The following is a 14496-nucleotide window of genomic DNA, read 5'->3' as shown; positions in this document are numbered from 1 at the left end:
GTGTACATGTCAATCCCAAACTCCCTAACTACCCCTTCCCCTGCCTCACTGTTTTCAATACTGAAGCAAAATATTCAAAACAGTGCAAAAATCCACCAACAGGTGAAACGTTAAATAAGCACCGGCACATCCATATAAAAAAATACCGTGCCGATGTCAAGTAAAATGAGACATTTACATACCCTGACATGTAAAGTTCACCAAGATATATTCCTAAGTTAAAAAATAAATCAAGCTGTAGAATAGAATGTATAATATGATCCTATATTTGTAAAGATACATAATAATATTAATAATACATGGTATTTCTAGGAGCATTCATAAAATTCTACTGGTGGTTAAATCTTGCGGTAAGAATTTATGGAGAACTTTCACTAGCTAAGTTATTTATTTCTGTAATTTTGCTTAACTGTGATTAAGTGTATAATCAGCAAAAAAAAAGACAAAGGAAAATCAAAAAGTGAAAACATAAAGAACAAAATGAGAGAGAAAACAAGATATTTTAGAGAAAATAAAACATAGAAAAAGACCTCAAATGTGAGAAGATATTTTGACATCATTAGGAATGAATGGACAAGTAATTCTTTATGTTACATAAGACTCCAAAACTACTGGTCTTATGTACTCATCTCTTTTGGGGCCCTTGTTTTATTTCAAATGATGCAGGAAATATATTTAGAAGTCTCTTCAACCCATAAATCTCATTTCATTATAAATCTATAAAGAGAAGTCTATATTTCTCTACCAATATCAACTCACAACCATAATAAATTTTGTTTAATGACACAAAACTTTTCAAATGAATTAATTTAACATCAGGCAATAGAATTTTACTTTTATTATCTGAGAAGATAACCAGAAAGGACTTCTAGAGCACAATTAAGTCAAAATCAATTAATGAGTTTTAAACGTTAAGAGCATAAACCCTGGAGACTGACTGGATTTAATTCTCTGCTTCACTACTTACTACCCTAGTGACCTTGACCAAGGTAACTTCACTTCTCTGAGCTTCAGTTTCCTCATTTGAAACACCTATATCATAGAGCTTGCAAGGATTAAATGGAACGTTGTGTGTAAAGTGCATAGTACACTTCCTGGCACATGGTAAATGCTCACTAAAAATCAACAATTGTTGTTATCATCATCGTCATCATTGTATTATACAGTCACAATACCCATTAAAGTAGATAATCCAGATTTGAAAACAAAAGAAAAACACATGACTCATGATTATTTCAAAGAACAGAAAATAACATATATGATTCTCAATACTCTATACTTTAAAAAGATATCTACAGCCATATTTTGCCTGTTTGTGAAAGACCAGAATAGGCTGATTACGGGGGGAAAAAACAGTTGAAAAGAGCATCTATTATAACATAATTTGTTAAGATATACTGAGCAGCTAGTATATTGCTCTAACTTATTTGGCCTCTAGGATGGAAAGCTATTATGATGATCACAGCTGAGTAACCATATAAAGCAGTATAACTACAATGAAGTTGCCATCAAATCTATGCTTGCCAGAGCTGCTTCTAGGAACTCCCCTGGTATTTGGCCCTAAGGTTTCCACGACACAAAGAAACTTCAGCAGCACCAGAGTAGATATAATTGACAGATGCCCACACAAGTAGCTCATCTGTATGACAGCAATCATGGCATCCCTCCCCCACGGTACTAGTCAACTACTGAGACATTAAAAAAAAAAAAAAAAGTCATCATAAAACAAACTGATCGAATATCACTATGAAATAGTGATTTAAGAGTCCGCGCTTCCACTGCAGGGGGCGCAGGTTCGATCCCAGGTGGGGGAACTAAGATCCCGCATGCTGCATGGCAGGGCCAAAAACAATAAAGAAACAAGCCCATGATTTGTTTTCAACAGCTTCCAATGGGTAATTCTGACAAGCAGGAGATGTCTAGAGGGAATTTAGGATGCTTTCTGTGAAGGGCTACAGAGCCCTCCCAGGAACTTCTCTTTAAGGAGTAAAGATAAAAATTATTCTCTAAGGCTTTTAGAGTTTTGGGGGATGGAGAAAGGAGATGAAGAGCATGCTTCCAAGGACAGAGGAAGGTCTTAAGGTGGCCTAGCCATGTTCATGTTATAAACTCTTTCAAACTTTTCACACATTTCATCAAACTGTCCACCAGAAAGGCAGTATTAACATATACTGGCACCAGCAGTATATGAAAACAGTGTTCTCCACCATCTTCCATAACCCTGCATACGATCACTTGGTTTGGGGAGCATATTGTTTACTTGTTTGTTGTAAATTTAACAGTTACAAATTTGCATGCTACTACCATTTTAATTTGCATTTATTTAATGACCTCTAAATTACATTGTTTTTAATACTTGCTCTTTTTCTTCTCAAAAATAATCTATTCTTCTTGTTGGCCCATATTTCTACAGGCATGTTTATCTTTTTTCTTATTAATTTGTATGGATTTTTCGTGTAATAAGAATATTAACCTTTTATGAGTCATAATTAGCAAAAGTAATTTTTCTTTATCTGCTGTTTGGTTTTTTAGATGGTTTTGGAATTTCACTTTCAAAAAATCATTTCTTTTACTTTCTGCCTTTGCTATTGTTTCAGGGTTCCTTCAGACTACCCACACCTTCAGTGAGTTGCTAAAAGGACTCAGCACATAGTTGTATTCATGACTAAAGGTTTATTACAGCAAAATGATATATGACCCAATCAGTCAGTGAAAAAGACGGGCAGAGTCTGGAAAAATCCATGCACAGGCTTCTTATGTTCTCTCCCTCCCATGAGGGGCCACGCCAAGCTTCTTTTGTTGCTTCTTTCTCCAGCAACAAAAAAAATTCAGTTAACATGTGCAATGTTTCTGCTCAGGGAAGTCTATTACGGACCCAGAATCCAAAGGTTTTATTGAGGGCTTTTCACATAGGCACTCTCTGCTCATCATGCACCAAAATTCTGGACTCCCAGAAGAAAAGCAGGTGCTCACCATAAATCCATAAATCACACTGATTGTACAAATCATCTAGGCACCCTTATTAATTAGGAAGCAGTTGGAGTGCCAAGTTCCCAGATACCAAACAAGGGCCACACTTGTAAGAAGGTCTTCCTAAAGATAGCAGCCTGAGGCCTGCTATGTTAACTCTTTTCTGTACAGGTATTATGTTTTTCCAACCCCACATTATATAAATACTCATGTATAGTTGGTTTTCCCTTTTAAAAAGCTTTTATTTTCCGATTTGAAGATTTAAAGTATGTGAGGTTTATTTTTTTCTATATATATATTAAGTATTTGCTTCTTAGATAAGAGACTAATATTTTTTCTTGCCTTCTATTTTCCTAAACATTTCAGGTTTTCTACAAAAGGTACATATTGTTTTTACAATTGGAAAAATACAAAGATACCAGTTCTGGCGACATTCAAATTTTACTTACTCCTTTTAAAACAAACATTTGTGTCTGGAAAAGAATAATCATACTTTTACATTTTTCTTCATGTCAAAGTATTCTGTCAACAATTTTATTATTTTCAATGAAAACTTTTATAAGTGTGAGTTAATGCATTAACACTTGCATTACCCATGGGTGAAGAATATTAGTCTAAAAGAAATAAATATGTATAATACTTTTCACCTGTGCTTGACTACTATGGACGGTGGATACATGCTTAGAATTGAAAAGAAGATCATTAACAGTAGTTTGGCTCTCAGAGGCAAAAACAAGTTACTTCTAATACCTGCTTTATCAATGAGAACATTACATAAGTGATAGTTAAGTGGTCTACTGCATTCAAGGCAGGCCTCACCGTATCAGTAAATGAGCTAATCAATCCCAGAGATGCCTTTACTATTCTACGACTGACAGCCTTCAACATGAAACAGCTGACAACAGAACCTATATAAGGAAAACTGAGGTAACCTGAAAGGCTTCAGGAAATATTAAGACAAAGCTTATGCTCTAAGTATACATACAGTAGGCCCTCTGTATCTGTGGGTTCCCCAACTGCAGACTCAACCAGCAGTGTACCGAAAATATTTGGGAGAAGAAAATGCCAAGAAATTCCAAAAAGCACGATTTGAATATGCTGCACCTCCCTCAACTATTTACATAGCAGTTGTACCGTATTGTCAACTATTTACATATCATTTATATTGTACCAGATATTATAAGTAATATGGAGATGATTTTAGGTATACACACGTTGTGTAGTTATATGCAAATACTAAACCATTTTATATAGTAAGGGACTTGAGCACCCTCAGTTTTTGGTATCCAAAGGGGTTCCTGGAACCAATCCCCTGCAGATATCGAGGGATGACTGTACAAACATTTCTAGGGCTCCCTTCAGCAGCACATATACTAAAATCGGAACAAAAATTTCTATACATAGAAACTATTAAATACATTCTTCTGTCCTAAGAAGTGCTTTCATCATCAAAAATAAATTTTGGGGGGGACTTCCCTGGTGGTTCAGTGGTTAAGACTCTGTGTTTCCAACACAGGGGGTCGCGGGTTCGATCCCTGGTCAGGGAACTAAGATTCTATAGGCCGTGTGGCGTGGCAAAAAAAAAAAAAAAATATATATATATATATATATATGTTTTTAATATCTATATGTATTCAAAACCATGAGTTTTTTTGGGGCTTCCCTGGTGGCGCAGTGGTTGAGAATCTGCCTGCTAATGCAGGGGACACGGGTTCGAGCCCTGATCTGGGAGGATCCCACATGCCACGGAGCAACTAGGCCCGTGAGCCACAACTACTGAGCCTGCGCGTCTGGAGCCTGTGCTCCGCAACAAGAGAGGCCGCGATAGTGAGAGGCCCGTGCACCGCGATGAAGAGTGGCCCCCGCTTGCCACAACTAGAGAAAGCCCTCGCACAGAAACGAAGACGCAACACAGCAAAAAAAATAATTAATTAATAAACTCCTGCCCGCAACATCTAAAAAAAAAAACATGAGTTTTTGAAGCAGAGATCAGAGTTCTATTACTTACATCAAGAAATGCACCATTTTTCCCACACCTAATATGCCACAGGCGTCATGAGAGCTGGTGGACTAGGCGTGCACATCCAAGGACTGAACCACAGGAAAGGTCCCCAAAATTATAAATCTATTAGTTTGTATGGGATAGCTGCCCAGCAGCCACCTTCCCCCAAGAAAAGCAGAGAAAGCTTATCTCCCTAATGTAAGCAAATTCTCCTTTGGAAGAAAAGGGGATAGTCCCTGGGTTCTAACCCTTTGGAATATAAATAAATGTCTCCAGGGGGAAAGATAAACTTCCCTGGGTTTACAATCTCAATCTCGGGAATGTCTCCAAGGCTCTGAGTTTTTTTTTTTTTTTTTTTTTTTTTTTTTTTTTTTGTGGTATGCGGGCCTCTCACTGTTGTGGCCTCTCCCGTTGCGGAGCACAGGCTCTGGACGCGCAGGCTCAGCGGCCATGGCTCACGGGCCCAGCCGCTCTGCGGCATGTGGGATCTTCCCGGACCAAGGCACGAACCTGTGTCCCCTGCATCCCCTGCATCGGCAGGCGGACTCTCAACCACTGCGCCACCAGGGAAGCCCCAAGGCTCTGAGTTTTATACCCCTTTGAAATATAAACATAAACTTCCTGAGAGTTCTCTAACAATCATTTCAGTCATCCTTTAACTACCAAGGCTTGCCCTTTAACTTCCAAGGCTTGCCCTTTAACCCAGGCTCTAGTTTCCTTGGCTTAGAAAGCCCTGACGATGCAGAAACATGAAAATATTTACTCCTTGGTAATAAGTAGTAAAACTAACCAAAGTAGGGCTTCCCTGGTGGCGCAGTGGTTGGGAGTCCACCTGCCGATGCAGGGGATGCGGGTTCGTGCCCCGGTCCGGGAGGATCCCACATGCCGCGGAGCGGCTGGGCCCGTGGGCCATGGCCACTGGGCTTGCGCGTCCGGAGCCTGTGCTCCGCAACGGGAGAGGCCACAACAGTGGGAGGCCCGCGTGCCGCAAAAAAAAAAAAAAAAAAAAAAAAACTAGCCAAAGTATTTACTTTTGCAGCACTCATTAATACCTGACAGCTACCTAAAATACTGGCTTTCAAACCCTTTCTGGAGAGCCCTAGGAATTCCTTAGCAGTGCCCCAGAAGTGTCTTTTCAGGGAGGCAGTTAAAGTAGGGGACAGAGGGAGCAGCTACGAGACCCCAATTCCTGCTTCAAACACAAAGCCTTCTGCTCTCATAAAGGCTCTACAAAAAAAAAAAAAAAAAAAAAAAATTTGTTTAATCTACTGAAAAAAGACACACCAAAAAATCTTAGGTAACCCAAATGAAGATCCTCAGTCTTACAGAAATAGACAAGGCCCCATTTTCACTTACACTTAAATTTCCTTAGTGGTACTCTTACTTGTATTCATGCAAAACTTATAAAACATGCAACACCACAAAGTTAACCAATTAATCTGGGGGCTCCCCATATAACTCATGGGAACTGAGAAAGTTCCTGACGTTTTGCCTGTTGATGTCCTCTGTGTACATTGCCACTTGAAGACAGCACCTAGCCACTGACAGCGTCTTCAATAAAAGCACTATCCTACTGAGGATCCTGTTTTCTAATGCTGGTCCTCCCTAAAGAGTGCTGCAATTCTCTTTTTGTGGGAACAATATCTGTGTTACTCACAAAAATGTTAACGTGCTCTTTTCTCTCCACAGGAGTCAGACTTAGTTCATGGGGCAGCCACCAAACTCTCATATACATCACCCCAATTCACTTTTCTATTTCCGGGTAATGCAACATAAAACTTCCTTCATCTCTCTTCCCCTGAACTCACCACCATATAAATAACCAACACAAGTATGTATCCGGGGACCTCAGACCCACCAGTTCAGGCAGCCAGACTGCAATTCCCAGGTTAATACTCAGGAAGATTCTAGCTACATTCACAAAAGTTCAATACTAAGGTTGTATCTACTAATCTCTAAATATCTAAAATAATATGCTACGTGGTACCACTATCAGAATTTTACATGTTTATTTATCTATTGCATTTTTCAAAGGATGGACTGAGTGTCAATTCATATTTCTTTACCTAGGAAAAAAGACAACTGCCTGGGATTCAAGAAGCCTGAGTTCTGGTCCCACATCCATTTGCTATGTGAATTCAAGCAAGTCACTTCACTTTTCTTGGACAATTTCTCATCTGTGAAAAGGCAAGTTGCCTATTCTCAGAAGTGATCCAAGTGGAATCTGGAGTTTTCACATAATTGTTAAGAATGTACTCTTCCTCAATCCTCCTATATACCTGAAAACATAATGACAGGCACACTGTCATGTGCAATCTACCTGTCAAAATCTACCTCCCCCGTTTCTAATGCAAGTTCATATGTGTAGAAGATAGCAGTGTATCACTATAGGAAAGAGCATTCCAAAAGTGTAAGGCAAGTAAAATGACAACTTACAGTACTTCATTCAATTCTGTAAAACATTTGCCAGTTATTTAAAAATTAACAAAGGTAATTTTGATCCCTGCCACCCTCATTTTTCTGCTCCCTCCCCCCAAAATGTAGATTAGTTGATGATATTAAAGGGGGCATTATAGGTGAGAATCACTGACCAATATGATGTGACCCACTCATTCATTCAATAAATATCTGACAGCTCAATTACCAGGCATTAAGCTAAGCACCAAAGACAATGTCCAGAAAGGTGCTTAGCTTTGGCCAGGACAAAAGTATATAATAAAGTGAATAATCTGGGATCCCCGGGCCTTAACTGCATCACAAAGCCTTGATGGCATTATCCTGCCTTGATTGATTCTACAACTTGTATCTAAAGGAAAAGCTTGATGAACCGAATTCCCTCAGAACAAACAACCACAGAAAAGTGTGTATCTCCATTCATCAAGGATGGAAGCTGAGAAAACATCCCATTCTGCGGCTTGCCACATCACAGAATGTGTCAAATGTACAGTGAGGAGTGGCACCTGCAAGAAGGTTCACAGGCTGAAAAGCACAGGTCCAGGCTACCCATTAGGCTATGATTAAATGAGTCCGAAAATTCTTTAAGATTCTGTTTCCTACAAGATGATTTCAAGACTCACAGTGGACTATCATTCCCAGATTCGGAGGGTGTAAAGAAAGTTCTAGAAAACTGGAGTAAATCTAAATTTCATCTTCTAAATAAAATTCTGAGACAGGTATTCGGTACAAAGGTGGGTTTATACATTAGGGGTCATTCTTGAATGATCACACTTTTCTTTTTAACCAAAAGTCTGTGAAACGATCGTTATTTTAAGCGCTTTAGCCAAATGTTCCTCCTTTTGAAAATCAGGCTCTCTGCTTCCTAACCAACTCGCCTACCCGCTTGCATTTAACAAGAACAAGGAAGGGAGTAAAGCCCGGCCTCTGCGAGCACAGCCTCGCCCCCGAGTTATTTAAAGTGCAGTCTGAAACCCTTCCTGAAATGTGGCTGGGGGTGCATTTTTCAAGGTATTTAAACTTGGGGGACGAGGGGGGAGGAGTAAGGGAGAGAGGCGAGTCAGCCCAGTAGGACCGCGCAGGGGCCGGACCCAGGCCCGGACGCCGGGCAGGGTGACCACGGGGCGACCGCGGAGCCAGGGCAAGGGGAGACGCGAAAGGCCAAAGGGCGGGCGGAGGGGGCAGCGAATACTTCTGGAAAGCGCGGCGCTCTCCTCGGGATGCCGCCGGAGTGGGGAGGCTGGGGCTGGGGTCCCTTTCGCCGCCCGGACCGAGTCTCGGAGGATACCTGACTGCGGGCGGCCGGTCCACAGCCCCCTCCCGCCGCCCTGGCGGGAGAGAAGGCCGGTTCTCCGCAGAGCCGCGACCCTCGCCAGCGTCGCCAGCATCGCGAACCCCTCTGAAATCCTCGCTCCCTGCGTGAGGGGAGAACGAAGTGCGCGCGCGACCCGCAGCCACTGGGGGCGCCCGCGGACACCTCGGTCTCCGCCCCCCGCCAGGTGGGAGGGGCTCGGCCCTGCCGAGCGCTCCGGGCCCCCCTCTATCCGGTCGGCGGGAGTCTAGTCCGTCAGTCAGTGGCAACCAAAGCCCGCGACACTGCAAAGGCCATTGCTTGGACCCAGCAATGGGATTCGCCCTTTCCTTTATCCTTTTTCTTCCTCCTTCCTTCACTTAAATCAGCTGAATCTGTACCCAATTCGATAACCTACTTATCCCGCCGCCCCAGAGGAACCTTTGTGAGGCCGGAACCAATGTGCTCTATGGGGCTGGCGGGCGGAGGACTGTTTTGGTGAAGGACCACCAAGTGTCTGTGAACGTTAGGTCGCGACAGTTCCGGCGGGAGAACGCGCCAGTGAGGTACTCGTCTTCGTCTTTTGAGATGCACCGACAGAATTTCCGACCCCCGACTCCTCCTTGCCCCGGCCCGGGTGTAGGAGGCTGGGGTAGCGGGAGCAGCTTCCGGGGTACCCCGGGCGGAGGCGGAGCGCGGCCGCCATCCCCGCGGGACGGGTACGGGAGTCCACACCACACGCCGCCGTACGGGCCCAGGTCTAGGCCCTACGGGAGCAGCCACTCTCCGCGACACGGCGGCAGCTTCCCTGGGGGCCGATTCGGGTCTCCGTCCCCTGGCGGCTACCCTGGCAACTACTCCAAGTCCCCCGCGGGGTCCCAGCAGCAATTCGGCTACTCCCCAGGGCAGCAGCAGACCCACCCCCAGGTAATAATAGTCAGCGTTTGCCGAGCTCTTACTGTATGGCAGGCATGGTACTAATAATCCCTTTGCGTGGATTATTTTGAATCCTCTATGAAGTGAGATACTATCGTTAGCCCCATGTCGCAGATGAATAAACTGAGGCTCAGAGAAGTTAAGTATAACTTTCTTTAGAATGCTCTAAAAAGTTGCAGAGCTGTGCTTTGTTTCTATAGTCTTCCTGCTTTTTTAGCCAGTACACTGCCGCTCAAACACAGATTTCCCTAATTCCCTCTCCTTCGTCAGGGGCCTGGCCAGTTCGTTGCAGTAAATTATTCTGAGTCCCCGGTCTTCAAAGAGGAAAAAAAGCGAATGAATCCCCAGCATAGAGCTCATCTCTAGGGTTACAGGCTAGTGCCATCATCCTACTGATGGCACCTTTTCCCTTTTTTTTTTTTTTTTTTTTCTTCTGCTGTTGCTGGCACCTTTTCCCTTTTTTTTTCTTTTCTTTTTTTTCTTTTTTTTTCCTTTTGGCCTTAGTTTTTCAACTACATTGGCTTCTGCTCTAAGGCTTCTTTCTGGTATGTCTAGGATTCTGTGGTTTACATCTTAAATATGCTTGGTAGTTTTCCAACTTATGCTAAACCAAACCCATCCCTTTGAGTGTGGAGCTAATGAGATGGGAGGGTTCTAGAAATTTTGAAGCTGTAGGGTTAAAAAAAAAAAAAAGTTTAATTTGCTTCCAGAAGCAATAGGGAAATACTGAGGGAAGACTACAGTACAAGTAATTTATTACTTCATCACCAGTTTATAGTTTGGGAAAGTTATTACATTAGAAACCCAAAAGGATTTGAAGTGACAGTGGGCATAAAACTATCAATAAATTAGTATATCAAATAGGTTTAAATACTTTTTTAAAACACTAGAGTGAACGAAGCATGGACTTTGCAAGTGAACGTATTTGGGTTCCAGACACAACTTTTAACTAGCAGTGTGATCCCCTCTAGCCTCTAAAGAAAAAGTACCAGTTACCTCTACTAAATGTCTTTTTAACTGATGATTTTTTTTCTAAAGGGTTCTCCAAGGACATCTACACCATTTGGATCAGGGCGTGGTAGAGAAAAGAGAATGTCTAATGAGTTGGAAAGTTATTTCAAGCCTTCAATGCTTGAAGACCCTTGGGCTGGCCTAGAACCAGTATCTGTAGTGGATATAAGCCAACAATACAGCAATACTCAAACATTCACAGGCAAAAAAGGAAGATACTTTTGTTAACATTTCTGAAATTCAACTGGAAGCTTCATTTGTCAGGAACATCTTGGACAAAACTTTTGCTTGTAATTAAGTTGAACCCTAACATGGTGACTTTGAATAATTAGTTGTGTCTTCCTTCATCATACCAAGTATTTTTGGTGTTAGAGAAGACATATGGTAGGATAATTTGCAATATTTAGCTCTCTGGAAGTGCCTACCAATTTTAGAAGATTGACAGTTTCCAAATACTTAACATTCTTGGTTATACGATGGACATTTGTCTTTTAATGTTTTTCCAATGTTTCAAAATAAAACATTTTGTCTTTCTAGCTATATTGTGCTTTTGTCATATGCCAAAAAATTATTAAAATAATGCTTTGTAATCACACAGTTAGAATTCGTAAGTATATATTTTGCATACTACTTTTGAAAATGAAATAGACTGTCCTTTGTCCTGTAGACAGTTCTATATTTGTTCATAGGGAAAGGGGGTAAAGGAAAAGAATAAAGGAGATTTCTATTCATATTATAATCATTGTTCTGCATGCATATTTTATGTAATGCTTTTGTAAAAATGCATTGAAACTTGATTGAGAGTTACAGAAACCCGCTTAAGCTTAAATAAAAAAAAGTATTCATACCCTTTATACTCATTTAACTGCAGAGGACAAGGATAGACCTACTTCTTGCATAGCTATATTAAAGAATTCTGCGTCTGAATTTCTCTACTCCACATCGCTCAGTATTGTGGAGTCATTTTCTCTTGAGGCCCAGGAAGATGGCTACTAGCAGTCTGAAGTCACTTCCATTGTGAAGAGAACATTTCCCAGCTCTGTCAATCTCAGTGAAGACAGATTGGCCATGCTTAGGTCATATTTTAGAGTCTTAATCCAATAACTATGATCAAGGCAGTGTGGCATGATTAGCTTGGACATGGATTCACCCCTACAATGAGGCAGGGTCCCATGGTCTTCAGCCCCACCAGGCCTCCCTGGATTAAGAAAGGCTTTCCAAAGGAAGGAATGCTATGTACCTATACCTACAGTAATGGAGAGAAAAATGAAAATGTTGGGGATTTTCATTTTCCCCAACTGTCTTATAACAGTCAGGCTTTTTAGATATTTTAGGGTCACAATATATGATGCAAGTATAGCTAAAATTTTGTTTAAACATTCCCAGAAAGAAAGCTTTAAAAGTGAAAAGGTTACACCACCTATTTGAGCCATAACCACTTCTATTTGTATGTTAGGTCTTTTCACAGAGGCAAAACAGAAAATGAAAAGGGAAGGATTTTAGATTAATAAAAGCTCCATGACACCCAGGACGACTACTATCAGTTACTAGCTTGGTGAATTATTTAACTTCTCTGTGCCTCAATTTTCTTATATATAGAATGAAAAAGTTAACAGTACCCATGTCATAGAGGTGTTGTGTTTGAGGATTAAATGGGTTTACATGTGTGAAAATTCTTAGGCCAGAGCCTGGCACATAGTAAGCACTCTAAATGGTAGCTGTTACTTTCTCACTTACCCCTATATCCTCTGCTCTTAGAATGATGCCTGGAAAATAGTAGGTGCTTAATAAATATTTGGTGAGTGGATGCAGACATTCTGATTATAATTACTATATTGCTCTGCCTTTATTTCCTATATATAAAGAGAATAGTAATTTTCCCCCCAATGTTTTAAAGGGAATGTCCTTATTTTCTAACATCTTGTCTTTCTAGATGATTTGAGGTCATGATGTATGATGAAAATTAGAGCAAGTACAATACTTTTGCATACGTTTTATTGAACTTAATAGGTAAGAAATATTATCTCTAGGAAGTGACATTTAGAAATAATTATTAAGCCATTGCTTGGAGATCACTGGATTATTGGCAAAAATAAAAAAGGAAGTCAAGAAAGGTTTTATGCTAATGTATTCGTATCATATTTGGAAAACATTCAAATTATAATTGTTCTAATGGCTTATGTGTATTTTATTTTACTACTTTATAAGTGTAATGTTAAACAACTAAATGTAAAATTTCTCTTCTGCCAAGTTACCAACATCTTCCAGAGGTCTGACCTTCCTGATTTTAAGAGAAACATTTTTGTCCTCAGGAAAGATACATTGCTTTATTGCTCTGATTGGTAGTGTATATAGTTATCAAAGGTCTTTCGACATTGATATTGGTTTGTTTATATTACTAGCCTATTTTTGTTTAGCTGAGTGAAAGGAATTGATCATTCTTTTAAATGAAAAATGATTTTTTTTTTTTTTTTTTTTGTGGTACGCGGGCCTCTCACTGTTGTGGCCTCTGCTGTTGCGGAGCACAGGCTCCGGACGCGCAGTCTCAGCGGCCATGGCTCACGGGCCCAGCCACTCCGCAGCATGTGGGATCTTCCCGGACCGGGGCACGAACCCGTGTCCCCTGCATCGGCAGGCGGACTCTCAACCACTGTGCCACCAGGGAAGCCCCGGAAAATGATTTTTTAAATTGTTCCAGAATACACATTTTTACCTCCGCAGAGATGCTAAATAACTGTGTTAGGGAAATTTATAGTTAAGTATGCATCTTAAATATTTATATAATTAAAGAATGGAAGTATAATCTATAGCTGGATTTTCAAACACGGGTGTTTATACTTCTGGGAGTATTTAACTGTAAAGGCAAAGATAGCTTTAAGGGGATTTTGATCCAGATCCTCAAATCCCAAATGCACTCTTTAGTTTAAATGATGTGCTTAAAGAACTTTTGCATGATCAGTGGATTATGCCAGTTCTCTTTTTCTCCCTTCTGCCTTTTCATAATTACCCTTCTCCCACTTGACAGAAGAAACCTATGGCAGGTTGTGTTTTTCAAAAATGATGCCAACAATATTTCAGGTCCCTCAGACTCTTCCAGAACCTTGCCTCTACCTCATCAAGATAGAGAGTTATGTCCCTGCCCTTTGAACTCAAGCAGACTGCCCAAGGAAGTACAGTGGAAGTTAACGTATTTTCATCACAGGTGAAGTGTGGTCTTAGAAATGAGTTATGTTGGCCCATGTGGAGATATTCAGAACTCAGATGTGTTGTCAAGTAGGGAGATAGAGTGATGACAGTTTTTGTTTATAGGTCTTGCCTTTTTTGTCTCCTAACTATTCAAAAATCATTTTTCCTGTGGGTGAATCATGTGAAATCAAAGAGCATGAACATAATATGAAGGGAAAGGCACTTTATTTTTAGGAAACAATGAAAAAGTTGCTTGCCTCATTTATCTTAGAATATTTAAGATTGGTATACAAGCATGATGTGTTTTGGTGAATCTGCTGTCAAGCAAACTGTCTTTTCCCCATTTTCAATAATGATAAAGAACCTGATGAATATGTCTCAAACCTGTCTTAATAGCATAATTTGCATGATTTCAAGGAGGAAGAAGTTAAAATTTCCATGTTTCTTTCTGACATATTAACCTTACATCTTAAAGTTAAAAGATCATATTTCAGAGGTAAGTTCATGATTTTTATATTTTCTAGAGCATTTTTCAGATTCTTAGGAGAAACATTTTTATTATCCTTTGCCAGTTCATTATTAGATTCTATAAATCCATATTAATTTTTTACCTGACCCAAGTCTCCTGCTTATTGTCTCTGAGCCA

The 14496-nt window shown here is 40.5% G+C and overlaps 2 protein-coding genes across 4 annotated transcripts in view; one reads left to right on the top strand and one right to left on the bottom strand.

The window, feature by feature from the left end:
• The window catches only part of SUGCT (succinyl-CoA:glutarate-CoA transferase), a gene marked incomplete at its 5' end in the record, with an annotated part of 675080 nt that extends 666266 nt beyond the window's left edge, over window positions 1-8814 (bottom strand). For all 3 annotated transcript variants that reach the window (XM_079711399.1, XM_079711400.1, XM_079711401.1), the window contains one exon: window positions 8715-8814. In XM_079711399.1, the coding sequence (XP_079567525.1) occupies window positions 8715-8814 (100 nt within the window). The remainder of the gene's footprint in view (window positions 1-8714) is intronic.
• Window positions 8815-9305: 491 nt separating this feature from the next.
• MPLKIP (M-phase specific PLK1 interacting protein) lies at window positions 9306-11202 on the top strand (the record flags this gene model as incomplete). Its single annotated transcript, XM_079711202.1, has 2 exons — window positions 9306-9644; window positions 10692-11202. The coding sequence occupies 2 exons, from the start codon at window positions 9306-9308 to the stop codon at window positions 10890-10892; spliced, it is 540 nt and encodes a 179-aa protein (XP_079567328.1). The 3' UTR covers window positions 10893-11202.
• Between the last annotated feature and the right edge of the window lie 3294 nt (window positions 11203-14496).

The sequence above is a fragment of the Hyperoodon ampullatus genome, assembly GCF_949752795.1.
Source record: "Hyperoodon ampullatus genome assembly, chromosome: 9".
NCBI classification, from domain to species: Eukaryota; Metazoa; Chordata; class Mammalia; order Artiodactyla; family Ziphiidae; genus Hyperoodon; species Hyperoodon ampullatus.
The sequence above is the reverse complement of the archived record's forward strand: the minus strand, read 5'-3'. Positions and strand labels throughout refer to the sequence as shown.